This window comes from Scardinius erythrophthalmus, assembly GCF_964197995.2.
Source record: "Scardinius erythrophthalmus genome assembly, chromosome: 10".
In the NCBI taxonomy this organism is placed as follows: Eukaryota; Metazoa; Chordata; class Actinopteri; order Cypriniformes; family Leuciscidae; genus Scardinius; species Scardinius erythrophthalmus.
The window spans coordinates 15401761-15423875 of NC_138230.1; the positions used below are offsets into that span (position 1 = coordinate 15401761).

The 22115-nt window shown below is 38.1% G+C and overlaps 3 protein-coding genes across 5 annotated transcripts; 2 read left to right on the top strand and 1 right to left on the bottom strand.

Annotated features, from left to right (window-relative positions):
- Window positions 1-725: 725 nt before the first annotated feature.
- On the top strand, window positions 726-1851 carry LOC308697340 (fMet-Leu-Phe receptor-like; the record flags this gene model as incomplete). The annotated part of the gene is made up of 2 exons (XM_081376524.1): window positions 726-1280; window positions 1372-1851. 2 exons carry the CDS (start codon window positions 726-728, stop codon window positions 1849-1851), a joined length of 1035 nt encoding a protein of 344 aa, XP_081232650.1.
- A 2701-nt stretch (window positions 1852-4552) lies between these two features.
- Window positions 4553-9073, bottom strand: lim2.4 (lens intrinsic membrane protein 2.4). 2 transcript variants are annotated; one of them, XM_081376377.1, is made up of 7 exons: window positions 8982-9073; window positions 7785-7822; window positions 6096-6312; window positions 5824-5889; window positions 5521-5670; window positions 5274-5408; window positions 4553-4658 (listed from the first exon to the last, which is right to left on the bottom strand). In XM_081376377.1, the coding sequence occupies exons 3-7, from the start codon at window positions 6268-6270 to the stop codon at window positions 4597-4599; spliced, it is 588 nt and encodes a 195-aa protein (XP_081232503.1). In that variant the 5' UTR covers window positions 6271-6312; window positions 7785-7822; window positions 8982-9073; the 3' UTR covers window positions 4553-4596. The 2 variants fall into 2 exon arrangements, with proteins under 2 accessions (XP_081232503.1, XP_081232502.1); XM_081376376.1 differs by having other exon boundaries at window positions 8934-9068.
- A 3000-nt stretch (window positions 9074-12073) lies between these two features.
- Window positions 12074-21751, top strand: usf2 (upstream transcription factor 2, c-fos interacting). 2 transcript variants are annotated; one of them, XM_081376374.1, is made up of 11 exons: window positions 12074-13045; window positions 14395-14438; window positions 14556-14674; window positions 15470-15589; window positions 15708-15870; window positions 16660-16747; window positions 17039-17083; window positions 17572-17630; window positions 18092-18186; window positions 18267-18395; window positions 20635-21751. In XM_081376374.1, exons 1-11 carry the CDS (start codon window positions 13008-13010, stop codon window positions 20719-20721), a joined length of 987 nt encoding a protein of 328 aa, XP_081232500.1. In that variant the 5' UTR covers window positions 12074-13007; the 3' UTR covers window positions 20722-21751. The 2 variants fall into 2 exon arrangements, with proteins under 2 accessions (XP_081232500.1, XP_081232501.1); XM_081376375.1 differs by lacking the exon at window positions 17039-17083 and having other exon boundaries at window positions 12531-13045.
- The last annotated feature ends 364 nt before the right edge of the window (window positions 21752-22115 follow it).

Genomic DNA, 22115 nt, shown 5'->3' on the forward strand with positions numbered 1-22115 from the left:
ACAATGTATTATAATATATTATAACTGTGGTTACAGAGATAAGGGGCATTTAGAGGAATGATAAATGCATTAAAAATGTTTATAATACATTTATACATAAAGGCTTTAAGTAAATTGTTACCAAACATTTTTATCTGAAGCAATGTTTTACAACATAATTATGACTAAAGAAGACATTTATGAAATCCTAAATGTTTGTACACTGTAAACAATAAACCTGTGTAATTTTCTGTAAAAATACATCAGCTGTGGTTGCCAGAACATTTTAGGTTTTAGAGGTTTAATTAACTGATACAATGTTCATATTCCATTTAAATAAAATCTGTTTTATACCTGTGTAATACACTGATAACCACCATATAATAGAGTTAGTAAAAGAGGCACATAGTAAGATATTACAAGTGAGCACACGGCTCGAGCGCGCTCAGACAAAGACAAGACAAAACAGGAGTGTCAGAGCTCTGTCACAAAACCAAGAAATAAAAAAACAGAAGTGACAGAACCCTCACATTAACAATCACGAAAGGGTTTTATTTTGTCTGACAGCATCTTCTATGTGCAAAATTATGAAAATTGATAGTGATATTAAATTTGACCATTTATGAAATTCCTGTGGCAAAGTAGTCTCCCTAGTTGGCTTACAAATTGACGTCAAGAATGAACAGATCTGTTGGTACACAGGAAAATGAAGGAACATTAATGGTTTTATCTCTCTTGGCTGTAGAATGACTTCCAATACAACTCTTCTACATTATGCCCCCTCTGTCTCAAACCACCATAAGAACACTACAGTGGACCCTGAAGCCATTATAAAAACAGTCAACATTGTCTTCCTCTCCATCGTCATTCTCTTCGGCACCACTGGGAACTCTGTGGTCATCTGGGTTGCCAGCTTCCGGATGAAGCCCAGTGTTACTAATGTGTGGTTGGTCAACCTCGCAGTAACTGACCTGATCTTCTGCCTGACACGAGTCACTCCACTTATCAGAGATCTTTTCTTTGACTACTGGGCTTTTGGGGTCTTTCTCTGCAAGTTCAATGGTTTCTTCAAGTATGCCAACATGTTCTGCAGTGTTTTCCTTCTGGCTGTCATCAGTGTGGATCGAGCGCTCTGCATTTGCCGGCCAGTGTTCACCAGGAAACGACGGACGTTATGTGCAGCTCGTGTGGTCAGTGTGGGAGTCTGGATTGTGGCGGTGATCTTTAGTTCACCGTTCTTTGTGTACCGACATGTCTTCCCTGGCAAGAACAACTTCAGCCAATGCTCACTGAGGGTCAGAGTGTCTGCACAAATGCCTAAAATCATTTTTTACTCACATCTGCATGTGCTATAGAAAATATGTGAATATCAATTTGTGATTTCATTTACAGGAGAAAGGAAGAGAAGAGTATGCCTACTACCTCATTCGTTTCATCTGTGGATTCCTGTTGCCCTTCCTGGTCATCCTTATCAGTTACATACTATCTGCTGTTGGGATACGCAGAACACGGCTCTCTGGCAAATCGAGGCCTCTGCGGATTCTTGCTGTATTGGTCTGTGCCTTTTTCCTATGTTGGGCCCCCTACCACTTTCTAGGACTAGTCAAATTGGTGCATAACGACAACACGTCAGTAAATATAGGATGGAGTTTGGCTTCAAACTTAGCCTATTTCAACAGCTGCGTTAACCCAGTGCTGTACTTCTGCATGGGACTGGATGTTAGACAACAATGTAACCAAAACCTGTCAGGGATTTTTCATAGAGCTCTTATGGAGGAAAGTCACTTTTTGCAGTCCCAGGAACGCTTAAGGAACGAAAGCTGTAATTCTTTTTCAAAGACTGCAGGCAATGAGCGTATGACGAATGTTTAAGGGCAATTTGTTTAAAGCAAACTTTTTCCTTATCCAGTTTGGCATTTTGAAAAATTAGAAATAAAATGTATATATCAGAAAAAAAGCTGCCTATTGAATTTCCACATGAAATGCTTTTTATGGTTTTAGTTTTTAGACGAGATCTATATATAGCGTTAAAATGGTTCTTTGCTGCCTGCATTGGGTCCTCTGCAGTTTCAATCTAAAGACATTATACACTCACCTAAAGGATTATTAGGAATGCCTGTTCAATTTCTCATTAATGCAATTATCTAATCAACCAATCACATGGCAGTTGCTTCAATGCATTTAGGGGTGTGGTCCTGGTCAGGACAATCTCCTGAACTCCAAACTGAATGTCAGAATGGGAAAGAAAGGTGATTTAAGCAATTTTGAGCGTGGCATGGTTGTTGGTGCCAGACGGGCCGGTCTGAGTATTTCACAATCTGCTCAGTTACTGGGATTTTCACGCACAACCATTTCTAGGGTTTACAAAGAATGGTGTGAAAAGGGAAAAACATCCAGTACGCGGCAGTCCTGTGGGCGAAAATGCCTTGTTGATGCTAGAGGTCAGAGGAGAATGGGCTGACTGATTCAAGCTGATAGAAGAGCAACTTTGACTGAAATAACCACTCGTTACAACCAAGGTATGCAGCAAAGCATTTGTGAAGCCATAACACGCACAACCTTGAGGTGGATGGGCTACAACAGCAGAAGACCCCACCGGGTACCACTTATCTCCACTACAAATAGGAAAAAGAGGCTACAATTTGCACAAGCTCACCAAAATTGGACAGTTGAAGACTGGAAAAATGTTGCCTGGTCTGATGAGTCTCGATTTCTGTTTAGACATTCACATGGTAGAGTCAGAATTTGGCTTAAACAGAATGAGAACATGGATCCATCATGCCTTGTTACCACTGTGCAGGCTGGTGGTGGTGGTGTAATGGTGTGGGGGATGTTTTCTTGGCACACTTTAGGCCCCTTAGTGCCAATTGGGCATCGTTTAAATGCAACGGCCTACCTGAGCATTGTTTCTGACCATGTCCATCCCTTTATGACCACCATGTACCCATCCTCTGATGGCTACTTCCAGCAGGATAATGCACCATGTCACAAAGCTCAAATCATTTCAAATTGGTTTCTTGAACATGACAATGAGTTCACTGTATTAAAATGGCCCCCACAGTCACCAGATCTCAACCCAATAGAGCATCTTTGGGATGTGGTGGAACGGGAGCTTTGTGCCCTGGATGTGCATCCCACAAATCTCCATCAACTGCAAGATGCTATCATATAAATACGGGGCAACATTTCTAAAGAATGCTTTCAGCACCTTGTTGAATCAATGCCACGTAGAATTAAAGGAGAACTCCGGTCAATTTTAACATTGAGCTAATTTTTTTTGTAAATTTGGAGTGCTGTCAATACAGAGAACAACGACAAAAATCGGTGTTGCCTACACCGTGTTATCCTCTTTTTAAAATTTGCACTCTGTTGACTTCAATGGGGCAAGGTGTTCAATTTGAAATTCTTTGTTCAAATGTGTTTGACTAGTTAGGACAACACTTGGGGGAATTCATTTGTTTCTCGCTTAACATAGCCTAAACAGGAACATTTAGTTGTTGTTGTGGGGACTGAATTAACATGTTTCCTGCTGATATCTGACCACCTGTTATCTGTCATCAATGTTCTCCCAATTCATGTTTCTTGTAATAAAATGTAACATATACAAACATTTCTCCAAAACTTTTAAGTCCTAATGGCACAACTGAGTTTTTAAAGTTGTCAGTTTTTCACTATTCTTGTAAAGATGAGATATATGGAATATTACTTTAGAACATGTGGCCTTCTTCAGAAAAACCCCAAAGGAGGAAATGAATTGCATTTTTAAGTATTTGAAACCCACTTCTACTTTTTTGACTTTCTTTGGAAGAAAATTTTATTTAAAGAATTGTTCAGAACAGGAAGGACCCTAGCTCATTTCTATGAATAAAAAAACAAATAATTATGAGGCAATGCATTTATATATAACTTTTTGTGCATTTAAAAAAAGTGCTGACATCATGAAAGTAAAGCTTTTTTTAAAACTGAATAATTACCGGAAAAAAGAAAAAAATACACATATGATATAAAATGACATAAAAGTGAGTCCTGTTTAAATCTCTTTTTTCTTCTTTTTTTCTCACATATGCACAGTGTTTAACACAGGATGCACCCCACTTGCTGACTATGTAATTAAGCTGCAAGTGTGAAACTGTAAGTCGGATACTTATGGCCACATGGTGAAATAAATGCTTAAACGCAAAGAAGCTGAGGGTGAAACTAAATTGCAAAACAAATACAGTAGTTACATAACTATGTGCAATCTAACTTCTAACAGCATGGACAGATGCTCTAAACATGATAACTAGCAAGTATTCATGTGAGGTCATAAATATATTCCAATGCAATATATCAAGAGAGAAACTTAAACAGAAAATGATTTGATTTGATGTAGATTTTTTATTGAAAAAAATTATGAAAAGTGAAATAAACATTTGTGAAAACTGGTATATTTATCTGTGCAGAATTATACAAATATATTTGCAAGTCCTTTAATGCTGTTTTAGGCTATTGAGATGGTGTATTTTTGAAGTTTAGTGTTTTAAGGCCTAACGTTAAGCAATCCTCATAGATCTGATGAAGGTCCTGATGATTTCCGGGCCAAAACTTTCTGCTGCTTGCAGTTTTAATTGCTTTAGGTTAGCGACTTCCAACCACTCTCCTGGATTCATACATTCTGTGAGCACACATGTAGAATATCCCTGCAATAGACAAACATGCAAAAAAATGAAATAAATAGATTAAGAGATTTACTTAGCTCTTTTGCTACTTTTAACCATTAATGGGACTTAATAAAGAGAGCATTCACATTTTTATTGTGCTAACCATAAAGATGTGTGTAAAAGTGATGAGGATGATTCATTTATTTTGTATTTTATGCATTTTTGTAACACTTTTGTTAACATTAGTTAATGTATAAACTAACATGAAGCAATACATTTGTTACTGTATTTGAATCCAGCTGTTCATTGGTCGTTCATGTTACTTCATGGCGCATTAGCTAATGTTAACAAATACAACTTTTGATTTTAATTATGTATTAGTAAATGTTGAAATTAATATTAACAAAAGATTAATAAATGCTGTAGAAGTGCAGTTCATTATTCGTTCATGTTAACTATAGGCCTAACTAATGTTAAACCTTTTTGTAAAGTTTTACCCATTTATTCAAGAGTTTGTTCTGCATGGTTTTGGAGCAGACGTTCATCATGAGGTCTATAAGGTAGAACATTTCATAACTTTTAACACTCCCTTTGAGGAGCTTCTGTGGGTTAAACTTTGCCCGTTAAATAGCAGTCTATGAGGTTTTCTATCACCTGCAAAGAAGGTCATGAGCATGGCCACCCATCCTAGTATGTAGGACCAGGAGAAGCGCCAGTCTCCGAAACGCTTGCCCAGGAAGCTTAGGGTTACGCCAGTGTAGATCGCCATAGCCAGCAGCACAAACAGGGCTGGGTGTGAACAAAGCGATGGGTTAAAAAATGTATTGAGGAAGAGTAATACCATCAATATTTGACCTTGACCTTTTATTCACATTTAAATATGCATATGTTTATGACTTACTGGAGATGAAAAACATGATTCCTGCAGCAAAGGAACGACTGAATCTCTCAAAGGCAGAAAAATGGGCAAACGAGAGGATGCCTGCCATGATGCCCGCAAAGCATGCTATTCCTGAGAGGATCATGAATGCCCGTGTGGCATTCCAATATGCTGAGGAAAGAGACAAGAAATGTTCTCAAAACAATCCTAAAGAAGGGTACCATCCCTCCTATTATCATCCCCCCAAAAATCCCAACCAATTCTTGTCACTGTTTGTTTGATTTTTCTCATTTGATCTTTAAAAAACTGTCCCTGCGCAATCACCTTGAACGACCCACAGTACAGCTCCTGTAATCTCAGATGCCATCTTATTAGACCACTTTGGTGCGCCTGTTCAGAATACGAATGTTCAACACAAACCAGTCTAAGGAGCTCTGCATAGCAAAAAGAATAAACCACTGCCATCTACAGGCCAAAAATGGTCTCAAAGCTCAAATGCAGGTGCCAAAATTCTTGTATAATGTATAATGGGACTTTAAAAATAGCAATAGCGCAAAAATATGTTTCTGGGGTTTGCATGAATAAAATTAGCTTACCTATACTTGCTGTCTGCATGTAGCACTTGTTGGCCATGCAGTACCTCCACAGGCCTTGATGGGCATAGCTGCCTGAGAGGCGATACTGCATCCAATAATCTGTTGCCGTGGAGACCACTATTAGGATGTTCCCCACAATGGCACAGAACAGGCCGCCGCCCATAAAGCTGTACATCCTGACACACGCTGGGACTATGCAGGAAGGAGAAGATATACACTAAAGAGATATGAGAAATGAGTCATGAAAGAGTTTCGATTTTTCACATACAGATGCTTATACTGTACACACATTCATAAATGGCACACAAAGTGGCACAAAACAAGATTCATCTAATTAAGTCAGTTTAATGTGATTTAAGTTGAAATTACTTAAATATCCAAGTTGATTGTACTTTTTTTTACAGTTACTCAATTTAAACTCAATTTTTTTAATAAATTTGCAAATTAGCATTACTCAAGCTTCACAATAATTTTTAGTACTTAAAAACAAGATTTTAGTAACGCTTTACAATAAGATCTCAATTATTAACATTCGCCAATGCATTGACTAACATGAACTAACAATAAGGAATATATTTGTACTGCATTATTTAATCTTTGTTAGTGTCAGTCAATAAAAAATGTTCATAGTACACAGTGCATTAACTAATACTAACAGAACTTTTGATCTTAAAAATGTATTAGTAAGAATAATAAATGTTGTAGCAGTTTTCTTCATGGTTCGTGTTAACTAATGTAGTTAACTCATGTTGTAAGGTAAAAAACCTTTAGTTAGTTAACATTAGTTAACTACATTAGTTAGCATGAACTAATAATGTACTGCACTTATACAGCATTTATTTAATCTTTGTTAATGTTAATTTCAACATTTACTAATACTTTATTAAAATCTTGTTAACGTTAATGCACTGTGAACTAACATGAACAAACAATGAATAGCTGTATTTTATTAAGTAACATTAACAAAGATTAACAAATAGAAACAAATGGATTGCCCATGGTTAGTTCATGTTAGTTAATTTACTAATGTTAACTAATGAACCTCATTGTAAAGTGTTACGATTTTCTTTATACTTATGTCAATTCATTCGTTATTTTTCTTCGCACTGGGAGCTTAAAAATACAGATGCTATGGCCTTCTCATTATACTTCAAAATATTGAAAAAAGAAACCTGTCCCATTGAGACATATGAACTTTATGATATTCCAGGTTAGATAGTCAAGAAATTTCGGTAACACTTTTGTTTATGGTCCAATTCTCACTATTAACTAGTTGCTTAATAACATGCTTATTACTAGGATATTAGCTGTTTATTAGTACTTGTAAAGCACATAATAATGCCTTATTCTGCATGACCATATTCTACATTCCTTAATCCTGCCCAATACCTAAAATTAACAACTACCTATTACTAAATACTATATTAATATAACTAATATTATTAAATATTAACTATTTATAAGAGTTTATTGAGGCAAAAGTCGTAGTTAATAGTTAGTTAATAGTGAGAATCTGACCGAAAGCGAGAGTGTGACCGAAATTTCTGTAATGTAACGTAATGGACATGCTCATCATAAAATAACAAGTTTCATTCACACTGCATTGACATCTCAATCAGCGAATCAAATATTAAGGATATTTACAGAAATATACAAAAAAAAAAACCATGCAAGTTTTTCATCGCTTACCTTGTTGCTTCTGAGGCAAATCCCTCTTTGCTTATCCTCTGGGGAAAGAGGGAGTGAGAGAGTGGAGAGGGAGGGAGAGATGTTAAGAGGCAAAAGAGAAATGGACAACCTCTGTTGCCCTTTTTTGTTGATGGTGGCAAAATCCTTTAAACGCTACCTCCTCTGTCTCTGAAACAAATACACTTGAACTGGTTAGGGCAGGGGCCCTGGTGTGTCTGACTTTTCACTGTGTGTATGCATGATGTCAATGGTCCTTCTTTTGTTTAAAGAGTAGACTGTTCTGTAGCTGCACATATTCAATGGATTGCTTTAGTGCAGCGGTCAATGCAAAATGCTGAGTTGCATGGTTGCTTTGACAGGGGCCACAGCATGGCTACACGCAGGCATACCTATAGTTTAAAATGCAATAAACCCAATGTTTCCCCATTCCCAAATCGAATTACTGAATCAGTTTTTCGATATTGTTCACACATGAGGAAAAATTACACGCGGATTAAATTATGATCTGAAAAAATCTATCAATGAAAGTGAATGAACCAGGCAACAAGCTATAGAGAATCCAGATATATTTAAAGAGATAGTTCATCACAATATGAAAATTCTGTCATCAATTACTCACCATCATGTCGTTCCAAACCGTAAGACTTTCATTCATCGTCAGAACACAAATAGAGATCTTTTTGATGAAATCTAGGAGCTTTCTGTCCGTCCATTGACAGCAACGCAACTGACACTTTGACACTTCAAAAAGTTCATAAAGAGACCGTAAAACTATATGAATCGAGTGGTTTAGTCCAACATTTCTGAAGAAACACGATCGCTTTATATGATGAAGGTTCGGTTGGGCTTCTGTTTCTGTTTGCTGATCAATGTTTACATGTGAATAAAAGCCTAAATTCAATCTGTTCATCATATAAAGCGATCGAGATGAACGACATAAGGGTGAGTAATTAATGACAGAATTTTCATATTTGGGTTAACTATTGGGGAATGTGTGATTGACATTCACAACTTTATTCCTATGAATTACATTACTGTTGTTAGGGGATGTACAGTTAAAGACCCAAGGACCAGACATGACCCGGAGTCAGAAGTGCAGTCAATTTAAGACAAGAGACAGAATTATAATAAATTAAAGAGAAGTTTTACTGAAGATAGTTTGAAGTTTCATCAGCAGAAGTCAGCTTCAAGACTCACACAGGAGTTCGTGGGCCGCCCCGCTTACAGTTACAAAGATCACACCAAGGTCTAAGCTACGTCCTTGCTTCAGGTTGAAGGATTCTCATTGGCTAAGAAATAGATAAACACACATTTTCCACACATAAACAGATAGTCTGAAGCATATCTCCTTCGATTATATGGCTGACACTCGTACCCTGAATTTAGGCACGTCGTGACTTTCCAGGTCGCAGATCTGGGTTGCTGGGTGCCAACATGTCGAAGAAAACAAGTCAGTCAATCTCCAATAATGCCACTTGTTCCTTAATCTGTAACCAAGAATGCTAACACACACACACACACACGCACACAGCTTCTTCAAGGTTGGATTTGGTCGGGCTCTAACTATCAACAGGAGACTCTTCCCAAAACATCCAGATAAAATGTTCTTTGTCTCAGTGAGAGGACACTTTAATCTAACAGTAAAGACTTTAGCTAAGAAATGGTCACTTAAACTATCGGTTCCAATTACCTTTATATGTTTTAACACATGTTGAAGACCTTTCTCAAACAAAACCAATCCATATTTCATGAGCAAGCACTGTAACTGCATTCCTGGCATGGGCTAGTCCCACAGTCACCTCTCAGATTTAATGCCGACATTAGAGAATACATGAAAAGAACATTTCAGTAATCATACTGGTAACTTCTATAACAAAGTAAAATCTTACAAGCCTAGAGAAGTCATTCAACTCATTTGATATTTAGAAGGAAAAATATTGATTAATACCTTGATTTTAATCACTCATTAGATATACAAGCAGCAGTGGATTCCAGAATCTTCAGTCCCCCGTTTTAGACCAATGTGGGGTCCAATACCGCCACATCTGGTCTTTCCATAGAGGCTGCTTCAAAATATTAGATTTCTGACCCATGCTCCCCTGTCAGGTTATAATTTTGATAAAACAGACAATATCTTTTTAACATCATTAAAATATCCCACATAGCACATAATACATTATTTATCTCCAGAACCTTTTGACATAACACAGCTGTTGATCATTTTTGCTAATTTGGTTTTATCATCGACTTAACTGATTACAAAACAAGCTGTATTCCTAGCATGGGCTAGACCCGCAGTCACTACACAGATACTAAACACAGACATTGTCTTTAATCATAAATACCAGGATATTTACACATTTTTTTTTTTTATTATATAAAACTATGATTTCCAATTCATTTTATAATAAACAAAGATGGGTGGTAAATCCATTCCTTCCACTACCCCCCTTATAGACCCTTTAGGTTCAAAACACAATGGTTGTCTAACTAAAAATAAACAACAAAATAAGTAAGACCCATAATTAATAATCGTAAGCAATACGAGGCTAAAAATTAGAATTTTCCAGGTTCTTTCTTTGTTTGTAGCCAGACAAGTTGTTGTTTATCTGGCCAATCGTAATAAAAATCCTGACTACCCAAATTTCTTTGACGTGAGAGCTTCAGAGTTGCTTACAGCGTTTGCTCTCTTCCGTCTCACTATTTGTATCAGGACTGATCGGGTTACTGATCAAGTTACTCAATTCGTCAGCCATATCTTAGTCACGGTTCAAACTTACCTGACGTTATAACAGCAGAGATGGAGGCGGCGATCTTTGAACAACACAGCTTGGCTTCTGCGTGATGAAAGTGCAAAGTATACTCCAAAATCACAGTTACATAAACTGGTCCATGCCAATTTGGGTCACAATTTTTATTTTTCTCTGGATTGTTCCTGATGCATCCCTGGCAAACAACCCTATTTCTATTATTTAATTTACCTAAATCCCTACCTGTCTGAATCACTAAGTTCGGGGTACCCCTATCCGAAATGGGAGAGATCGAGAGAGGTTTGCGAAGATACACTTAGAATTGTTTAGGCCTACAACTATCGCGTTACTACACTCCGCTAGTGGGGGTACCTACCCCTCCAGCACGGCCTGTCCGAGACGTACTCATGACAGGCAGACAGCATGTCGAAATAAAACAAGTCAGTCAATCTCCAATAATGCCACTTGTTCCTTAACCTGTAACCAAGAATACTAACACACACACAGCTTCTTCAAGGTTGGATTGGGTTGGGCTCTAACTATCAACAGGAGACTCTTCCCAAAACATCCAGATAACATGTTCTTTCTCTCAGAGAGAGGACACTTTAATCTAACACAGTAAAGACTTTAAGAAATGGTCACTCAACTCTGTTCCAATGACCCCTTGTGACCATTGCTGTCAGGGTACCCCAGCAAAACAGATGTATGTATTGACACATTTTGAAGACCTTTCTCAAACAAAACAAGTCCATTAGCCTATATTTCATTTCTGGAAGCCGGGATAAATAAGCAAGCACTGTTGCTGTATTCCTAGCATGGGCTAGACCCACAGTCACTTTTCAGATATCAAATGCAGACATTAGAGAATACATGAAAATAACATTTGAGTAATCACACTGGTAACTTCTATAACAAAGTAAAATCTTATAAGTCTATAGAGAAGTCATTCAACTTTTGTGATATTTAGAAGGAAAAATATTGATTAATACCTTGATAATAACCACTGGTGGTGGTTGAGGGGAGATCCCCTGATATGATTGTAAAGTGCTTTGGGTGTACAGTAGTATATGAAAGCGCTATATAAACGCCTCATTCTATTCTATTATAATCACTCATTACATAGAAGCAGCAGTGAATTGCAGAATCAACCTCTTCAATATATATATATATATATATATATGGCAATATGGCAACTATGACAAGGCTCAAAAAAGACGTTTGTGTTGATTTCAACAGCTCAATTTGCCATGCAGCACAGCCTCGTGGTTAGAACAGGGGAAGTTCAGGAAAATATAGTAGGCTAAGTGGGGGAAACAACGCTCTTACGCAACACAATCTCATGTTTAATAATGCTCACGTGTTACACATGTATATCGAATACATATTTCTTATCATCAGTGTAAATCATTTTTCTTGTCCAGTTTTTTAATGTCAGAGATAAATAAATGTCTATTTCCTATCCACTGCTTTTGCATTCGTGTCATGTGGTTTGGCCAAAAACCCGGATTGGATCGCAGGGGTCACCTGAGAAAAATCCCCACTCGTCATATTTGCGATTCCTTGTGCTGATGTGAGAATGACCAAAGGAAAAACGTATATTTAGTACTTTTTATACGTTGTGAATTTACACACGGACAGGCTTTAAATCGTGGCGAAGACACAATGTAAGTTTTTAAGTTCGCTCAATTATTAAATGCGATGTAAAAGCATTAATGTCATTGTGTCAAATGAAACAAGCGAGGTTGTAATAGCAATATGCTAACAGTTAACGTAGTTATATATCATTTGAACTTTAATTTCCAGTTGCAACGTTTAAAGTAACGTTATATCACTGCAGTTTAATCTACGTGTTCCTTATGTTTCTGCCCCGTAGGCTAACTTACCTGCGAAATACAGACAGTTTCAGAATACGTACAGAACCATAAGCGTTGTCACATGTCAACTAAAAATATTTTTTCTTTTATTTCAACCTAACCCACACTTGTTTATAATAAACACTCCACTCCATATCTTATTAGCGGCAGCGTTAAAATGTGGCCGCTATTAAAACGCTTGCGGAAGGATACTAGAACGATCGATAGCGAAACGATACAGCGCGCGGTTCCGAAATAAGGAGACAACGAGATTTTAAAGTATGATTTAAAAGCCTAAGAATAAACCAACAAACACGCCAAGCGTTGTCTTAGAAGCAAATCGTCTGTAAAGAAACCATAAGCGACTCAACAGGTCGAGAGCTCGTCTGGATAGAAGGGCGGGAGGAGTAACAAAGCCGCGCAGTGAGCTCAACAGCGACCGGTACACCTTCCGTCTTCCTCCACAGCGGTCTCCATTTTAACTCCTCGCCCAGCCTGCACCTCACGTGTCCTGGACTGTCTTTCTCACATGACCCGTGTGTTTGTCCCCGTGATCAGCGCTTCCATCTCCCGTATTTCAAGTGTCGCTGAATATCGCATTTTAAAATCCGCTCGCCTTCATGGATATGCTCGATCAGAGCTTGGACACCTCGACGAGGTGAGAGCGCGTCCTTTATGCACGGGCACTCTCAAGGCCCCAGTCAACCATTTTCTGCTCAGTTTTCATTGCTAGGCAGTTAGAAATCATCTTTTAACTTTATTTTTTGACTTTTATTAAGTTTTATGCATGCCATCAATATAGTGGATTAAACGTAAGATATGAATAGCAGGAAGAAAAACAACAGATCGCAGGCCTTTTAACATTGATCGTCGACGTATTTATATCACTATTAGCACGGTTGCTAATTTGGTGATTTTTGTCTATTTTTGGTTATTAAAAATGCACGACCCCAAGCCGGTGTTTATTTCATTTTAACAAGATACTTCAATATTTATATTTTCTGAAATAAAATGTATACATTTTAAAGGATTTAAGTGGAAATGTCGCGTTTAGTGCTGTCGGAACAAAAGCTCTTCAGCAGTTTAATGCATTAAATTCCCTTCAACCTGCAACCAACCCCCAGTCTTTTCATCCAGAGGCTTTATGTGCATTCAGAAGCATTTTTTTCTTTTTAGTTCCGTGGTGTTTATTTGGCTACATTTGTTATCTGAAGAAAACGTTGCTGTTGGTCATTTTTATTTCACTTTAAAAACTGCACAGTTGGTTAATGATGCTAATGAAGGGGGCGTTCACTGTTTCCTCGCCAAGTTGACAGGTCTGACTAGACTCTCTAGAATAGATGATGGAGGTTAGATGTATAGCTAAAACATCTTGTTCCGTTCACTTTGAGTTTTTAATTGATTTTCAAATCGTTCAAATGCCTTCTAATTGTTTGCATGAAGACTGGAGAATGTACTAGTGATGTCCGATTCTTTAACGAATCGTTCTTTAAATCGGATCTTTGCATTGAATCGGTTCGCAAAACCGCTCTTCGCGATTCTTTTGGAAATCTGTTTGAGCGCGTGAACAACAAAAATAGGGAATTTAATAATAGTACATGTGATTGAGACATGGAAATTAATTTCAGTGTTATGTATTGTGAATTCAAGTTATTTTTAGTGGCTGCTTAGACTAGTCTTGCAAGTTTGTCATCTAATTATTTTCTTCACTGTTCATAACAAGTCAATTACATAAAAACGTAGATTGGTCTAATTTGATACAGAAAAAGTAAGAGCGATTACCTTTAACTAACTGTTAGTTGGTCAAACTAGTTTTTAAGACACAGTCTTAACAAAAAGACTGAGACAAAAAACTACTTGAATGAATCATTTGGCAGAATTGGGTCTGACTTTCCATCACTGGAATGTGCCAAAATTCTATATGATTTTTATCTGCATCTCTAGAGTTTACTTAGAAATGTGAGTGGTTTCATAAGATGACCCGAAACGTTTGCTCTCTCTTTGCAGCCACGAGAAACAGGAAACTGAGGAGGTTGTTCAGCTGCAAGAGGGTAAGTAAAACATGCATCTCTATAGGGTGTATGCATAAAATGAAAGATTAAAAGAAAAAGAAGATGTATATATCGACATATTGCAGTTCATTTAGACATTTCTTGTGTATTTCTCAGGAGAGGGGGTGGGGGCGGAGGAGCAGGCAGCGGTTACCATAGCGAGTGTCCAACAAGCAGCAGCGTTTGGAGACCACAATGTTCAGTACCAGTTTCGCACAGAGAACTCTGGTGGACAGGTCAGTGCGACCTTTGACCTTTCCAGGGTTCAAATGGGTCATTCTGTAATAAAACATGACCTGGAGAACTTTCTCCCAGTAATGGCTCTTATGCATGCTTTTATGTCTAAGTGGTATTTTAGTATTATTTATATACTCTTACAGTATCTATGAATATTTTGAATGGGCTTTTATTGGATAATGGATTGGATCAAGGCAAGTAGCTTTAGTATGTAATGGTGCTTTTCCATTACCAGTACCAGCTCGACTCGTCTCGGCTCGCTTTTCGCTCCGTTTTCCATTGCAGATAGTACCTTCTCAATAGTACCTGGTCGTCATAGCGACGCCGCAGGAAACTGCCGTGACGTAATCTTCTACGCGACACAGCCGCTACCCACACACACAGGACAATGGAGGAAATCGCGTCTGGCGCGTGCAATGATGACGTATCGCCTATATTTTAGTATCGCCTCAGCTCGCTCAGAACCTCGCCGTAGGTGATACGAAAAAAAGTACCTGGAAGCAGGTACAGGTACAACTTTTACACAGTGGAAAACCAAACAAAGGCGAGTTGAGGTGAGCTGGTACTGTGTAGTGGAAAAGCGCCATAACGCCCACTGTTCTTTATGCAGTCAATTTCTAATGGATAGGATGAATTCACACACACCTTGCCTTTTTTGTCGTTGAACATCCTGTTTAAATCGTAGATTAACTTAAATATGGCAATTCATGTTGCCTTTAATACGTTTTCTTTTTTGCTTAACTTCTTCCATCAAAATGTTCCATCAAAGTTCTTTGTGTTCTTTTCTGATACAGGTGACATATCGCGTGGTCCAGGTAACAGAGGACCATTTGGAGGCGGCAGGAGATGGAGAAGCGGCAGTCAGTGTTGTGTCTACGGCCGCCTTCGCTGGTGCGCAGCAAGCAGTAGCACAGGTGTGGATAAGACTGGAAGGAAATAAGGAGAAAAAGAAGCAATGTATACAAAAAGTAATATGAATGCAGTGTCAAATTTGCCTGCACACATCTTATATTTCCATATCTATCTCTCTAGGCTGTCATCCAGAACCCTTTTAGTAATGGAGGCAGTCCAGCAGGGGAAACGGTGGGGGGAGAGACACGCTTCGCCTACTTCCCAGCAGCAACAGTCAGTGACGGTACAGCTACAGCCGTCTCAGTGCAGGCCACGTCTGATCCAACCCTCACACAGGCTGGAGGTCAGTTTCACATGCCAAAGTCCAAAAAATAGTGTTTGCAATTGGCACTGTTAGTAGGCAGTGTTGGTTCTAGTATGTCAGCAGCCCCAGTGTTTCTAGCATCTGGCATTGCATTTAGTACACTATAAGATTGTGTAATATAATGTATAGTTACATAGAAATTAAAGTGTAATAGCTGCTAAAATCAGTATTATTTTGACTGCTTTCTTTCTCATTCAATGTTAAAGGTGGTATCAGTGATTTCAGGCCCAAAAATATTTTTATCACATTCATCTAATCTTTCCTAACGATCCGCTAGCTGCCCGCCCCATAAGCATGCCGTCAAAAAAACGCGTCTCTGTAGGCAGCCTAGGCTCTGAGATCTGCACACAAAAACAAATGGTTTAGCCAAACACTCAAAACCAAAACAAATAGTGTTCCAACCAATCACCGACAGGGGGAGGGTGCTGTGAGGTTTTGTGCTCGTGCACGGCTGCACGCGAAGTCAGAGCTGAAGAAAAAGCTGGCTCAAAACCTCACAACACCCTCCCCCGTCGGTGATTGGTTGGAACACTATTTGTTTTGGTTTTGAGTGTTTGGCTAAACCATTTGTTTTTGTGTGCAGATCTCAGAGCCTAGGCTGCCTACAGAGACGCGTTTTTTTGAAGGCATGCTTATGGGGCGGGCAGCTAGCAGATCGTTAGGAAAGATTAGATGAATGTGATAAAAATATTTTTGGGCCTGAAATCACTGATACCATCTTTAAGTTCATTCATAATATGTTTCTTTAATCTTTTTTGTTTACTCCAGGTCAGTTTTACGTGATGATGAGTCCGCCAGATGTTTTACAAACTGGAACACCCCGGACTATCGCCCCTCGTACGCACACTTACTCTACGTAAGTATCGATCATGGGTCAACATCCTTCCCTTTTACCCAGTCTGCACGGCCCAGTCCATCCTTTGAACCCAATGCTTTTTACGTAACATAATTTGATCCCTTTATATCCCTCGAAATTATTTCAGTTTACAGAACAACTGTGAACAATGAGTGTGGAATTTGATTTAAATATGAAAAAACTGTCCAATGCAATGATTTCAAATACAAATATGCAAAGTATTGTCCAATCAGTTTGAGTGCAGTCAGAAAAACAACCAAAAAATTTGTCCCACTTGCCTGCCATCCCCAGAGACCTTGGTGAACATGAGACTCTTCAACACAGCAGATCAGACTGGTGAGGAAGACCTTTTACATCCCCACCCCCTTTCAAGCACCAGCCTGTCCTTCTCCTCCAGATTCCACTGCACTAGCCCATTAATCACTCCTGGGCAGCTGGCTTTTAATTCAATGATGGTGTTTGAGTTTTCTTCATGTTCGGAAGACATCCGATTGTAAATTGAATTAATTCTTGCCTCTCAATAAAACGAAATGAGGAAAAATCAAAGGGTTACATGTTTCTTTCAGGCTTGTTACCTTTTTGTCCAGATTTAAGCAAATCTTTGGTAAAAAAAAATGTAATTGACCTGACTGAAATTTGTGCTTCAACTGTTGTGATATCAGTAAACGGGCTGGAGAAATGTTTGTTTTCAAGTAGGCTTCAGCTGTGTTGTGTTGTGCAGATTCATTTGGTGGTTTTGGTAGTTTAATAGTGTAATAGAGCAAGCTAACACAAGTCTCCTCTTTTTCTCGTCTCTCTCTCTCTCTTTCTCTGTGCTTGAGCAGGAAGATTGATGGCCCCCGGGCACCTCGTGATGAGAGGAGGAGAGCACAGCACAATGAAGGTGAACTAATGCATGTCTTTTTAGAGCTCAGAATATATTCAGTCTACTTTCTAACTATTCTCCACACCACGGCAGTACAATATAAAATCAGCATGAAACGTCATTTGCAGCATATTTTACTTTTGAAACCCTAACATGTCCTAGAAAACAACAGCAACAAAAAAGGATAGGATAGGAATTTTATCCATCTGGAATTGGATTGTAATGTGGGTGTTGCTAGTATTAATACAGGTGAAAAGGAAGTTATTAGACTTTAATAAAACCTTATGAAGGCAGACTTTTTTTTTCTTTGGAATAACATGCACCGATTAATCATTCACAGTAAACACAGAACATGTATTAGCAAGAATAAAATGGAGTTTAATTTCATATTGACTTCTACTTTTATGCAACGCACTGAGTAACTCGGACTACTGATCAATTTGGACTGTTGCTAAATGTTTTGGGGTTTTTTTCTGCAGTGGAAAGGAGAAGAAGAGACAAAATCAACAACTGGATTGTCACACTGTCTAAAATCATCCCAGACTGCAATATGGACAATACGAAAACAGGAGCAGTAAGTACCATATCTTTACTTCTTGGACCGATATAACCTCTTTTCACCTGCTAATGTTAATGAACACCTTTCGCCTGTAGAGTAAAGGAGGCATCCTGTCTAAAGCATGCGATTACATTAGAGAACTCCGACAGACTAACCAGAGGCTACAGGAGAGCTACAAGGAGGTGGAGAGAATACAAGTGGACAATGAGCTACTAAGACAACAGGTATATTTGTTGGTAACGTTGAATATGTAAGATATACAGCGGGGTCTCAAAGTCAGACAACCAGTTACGATGCTTCTTTTTTTCCTCATTTGATTTTTTTTAATTGCGATGAGTATTGTAAGCATGACAATACAAGTGCTAGTTGACTTAAAAAATGAACATGTATTTAGTTTGTCACTCCTTTTGCTTTAATGAGAGCAGCACTCAAGCTGCATGAACTGTGTAAAAACCTAATGATCTCAGTGTTTTTTTTTTTCTCTTCCAAATTGCATTTTATTTTTAATACTCAAAAAGGTTGTCTAATCAGTTGTCTTCATAAATCTTTAACAATTTAATAATTAATCAAAATGTTAACAATAGGGCCCTATGAAATGTTTTTCTTGTTCTTTTTTCTGGATTCTGTGTTTTATGATTTAATCTAAAAAAAAAGTGGATTCATAAAATGAATGCATAACTTTAATAATTTAATGAAATAAATTAAAATGTTATCAAATTGACAGATTGTTATTAATTTTAACTTTGAACAATTCCTTTTTTTGGCAAGCAAAGTGCTGCACAATGCAGGTTTACAGTTTAAATCAAAAGTGCTGAATGTAATGGGTTTTTGTTGTTGTTGACTGTTCTAAAGCATAAAAATACTGAGATTTAGGAAACATGCCAAGTTCAAAAAATAGTTTCTCCAAAAAACAATACTACAGCTAGCTATTTTACTTTGAAATGTGCATTTTATGTCAGAATGTTGGTTTTTGTTTTGGTCCATGTGGTCCCACCCTCTGCCAATTTACCCAATAGTAGTTCGACTCCCAGAGTCGCCGACACTTGTTGTCGGAAAAAAGCAGCCATGGAAGCCAGCAAATGAACTGGGTCAGAGATCACAGTTTCTACTCAACCTAAAAAGCCTCAGCAATAAAAACTTTGCAAACGTATACATTAGTAGCCTAGAAATCTAGACGCACCCTAGCGGCAGCAAAATGTATTTTGCAGCCAGGGCAGTCTAGCAACTCTCTGTTGACTTTCAGAGCTATAAAAACCTAAATTGGGTCAGGCCAATCACATCGTGTATAGAGTAGGCGGGGCGGGCTTAACATAATGATGACAGAGTTGCGACGGTTCCCTGCTTCTTGAAAACAAAGAATGGCGGCTGCTGCTGGCGAACAGTCTGTCGAATCGGCTTTGGTTGTGACTCTGGAGGACTTGGAGTTAAGTTTTTCTTTGAGAAAAGAGCAAAGAACGGCACTTAAGTCATTCTTAAAATAGGAAGATGTGTTTGTACACTGTAAAACCCAACAAGTTAACTCAACTCAAACCGATTGAGGAAACTGATTGCGGCAAACCATTTGAGTTTAAAAATTAATACATATGAGTATTGTGAACTTATATATATTGAGTCATATATATAATATCAATATATATAAGTTCACAATACTCATATGTATTTATTTTTAAACTTAAATGGTTTGCCGCAATCAGTTTCCTCAATCAGTTTGAGTTGAGTTAACTTGTTGGGTTTTACAGTGTAGTTTTGCCGGCCAGATTCAAAAGTTGAATCTATCAACTAACGTTAGCGCGGCTGTTGGGAAAACGCTCTGGTTGGTTGAAGCGCTGTCCTATTGTGTGCAGAGGGAATTTGAAAGACAGCCGTTTATCCCGCCCCTCGGATTGAGCCGTGTCTATGGTGAGTTGCCAGACCTAACATCTTGATGTAGGTCTGGCTTGCCAGGCTAATACATTAGCTGATCAACTTGCAGTGTAAGGCTCGTCACTTTCCATTGTCGCGCTCCTTCCTGTTGAGTGTGCTCAATCTGGCAACCAGTGAGCGTCGAGCCTCAGGAGGAGGAACATGGGAAACGACTCTCTCCAATATTTAGAGTTTGGACTGCAGTACCCATTTCAACAGCTAGCTGTCAATATTACATGCAAAAAATGTGTAATATTCTGTGACATTCCATGTTATACAGAAAATTGTATTTTTTGTGACTGGATTCTGTGATTCCATCCACATTTTCCGCATTGTAGAATTCATAAGGCCCTAGATCATGTTGAATCTTGTGCTTCAAAGGCTGCAAAATAAATAAATGCTGAATCTTAAGATATTAAAAGTTAATTTTCATTGTGTTCTTTTGACTTCTGACAGATTATGTAAGGTTTAGAAGGTTTTGAGTTTATGAGATCTGTGGTGTTTTGCTGACCAAGTCTGATTGGGCAAATAGTAATATGTTGAATGTCTATTGTCCTGCAGATTGAAGACCTGAAGAATGACAACGCACTGCTCAGAGCTCAACTACAACAGCATGGCCTGGAAATCAGTGAAACTACATCACAGTGACAAAAAAAAACCCATTATCACGAATAAACAGTCTCAAGTGGAGAAATAACCCCTCAATGACCCACTTGCGCACGCCTCATCACAGACTTAAGATGTTCTGCAACTCAAGTAGTGTATGAATGCTTGTTTGATACACAGACACACTCCCTTCTGAACAGAGACTCTCTGACCGTTGTGAAAATAAGATCTGCTGTAAAAGCACACTTTGTTTTTTTTTTTCCTTCACTCCCGCGAGAACTCAACAACCATATGGAATAACCCTCTTCTTCCAGAAGTATCCCGCTTTCCAAAGGTCTTTGTCTTTAGTTTGAATCTTGGAATTGTGAACCAGTAATACGCCTGCTCATGCCTAATGGTCATCTTTTGTTCTGTTTGAAACATTTTGTGTATTTTATTTTTTTTAATGTTACCACTGTCTCTGACACGACAGAAGGTCTTTTTTCAAGGGTTTGTCTATACCGTATTTATTAGCTTTCGAGAAATTGCGCAGCAGCAGGTACACAAAACCTTTGCATTTGATTTTGTTTTTCTGTCCTGCAGTCTTTCCATATATCAGACTTTCTGAAACCCGTTCATCAGGCTGATCAGAGACTTGACTTTTGTGGCACATCAAGACTAATTTACAGTATGAATATGCTTGAAATGAAAGTGTATGTTTTCATTTAAAATAGAGACGTATGATACCTAAAACTGCATTACCTACAAATTTCAGTTTTCAGAGTCCATCATATTTAATGCACTGTGATTTTAGTGAAGGATGAACGAGTAGCTCAGGGTTTTGAGGTGCTGGAAAATAGCCGAGGCTCTGGAACTCCCCGCTAACCTTGTAACCCTGCACTTTTTTGCCTGTTGGCTTTAACATACTAGATTCTAAACATGTACTGTATATATCATATGTTTCAACCAGTTGTTCTGAAGTCATTACTGAAATCAAAGAAATGTTCTTTATAAGTCCTATATTTCCCAGGCTCATTTATCCACAGCAAATAAAATGGAAGATGCACATTGGAAGCGGATAGAAATGCTACTATTTGTAGTGTCGGCTCATTTTTGTCGTAGCTAAATCTTCCATCTTATTTTGTAACGATTCTATTCAGTTTAAACGTTCACCAACAACAACGTTTTGAACTATAAAATCGAAGATGAGCTATAAAGATGAAGAAAAACCACTTAATTAGAAGAGTATGAGCATAAATATCAGACAGCAATGGGAGTTTTTGTTAATGAGCTATGCATAAGGAAACCAAACCTAGTTTAAAAGCTAACCGATTTATTTTCTTATACTTGATCTTCTTTTAGTTGTTTTATCTCCTTGTTTTTAAGGCTAATTCAGGCCTGTTTTTCCCTTTCTAGTCAGACGGGTTTATTGCAAGGCTTGAATGATATGCGGGATT

Bases quoted from the DNA above. Each gene is read 5' to 3' on its own strand.
- lim2.4 (XM_081376376.1), bottom strand. From the start codon at position 8,955: ATGAAACTTCAAACTATCTTCA. The intron at 7,823-8,933 runs GTAAAACTTCTC...CTCTTTCCCCAG, and splicing joins GAAACTTCAAACTATCTTCA to AGGATAAGCAAAGAGGGATT. The intron at 5,890-6,095 runs GTAAGCTAATTT...TATTCTGAACAG, and splicing joins CATGCAGACAGCAAGTATAG to GCGCACCAAAGTGGTCTAAT.
- usf2 (XM_081376374.1), top strand. From the start codon at position 13,008: ATGGATATGCTCGATCAGAGCTTGGACACCTCGACGAG. The intron at 13,046-14,394 runs GTGAGAGCGCGT...CTCTCTTTGCAG, and splicing joins AGCTTGGACACCTCGACGAG to CCACGAGAAACAGGAAACTG. The intron at 14,439-14,555 runs GTAAGTAAAACA...TGTATTTCTCAG, and splicing joins GGTTGTTCAGCTGCAAGAGG to GAGAGGGGGTGGGGGCGGAG.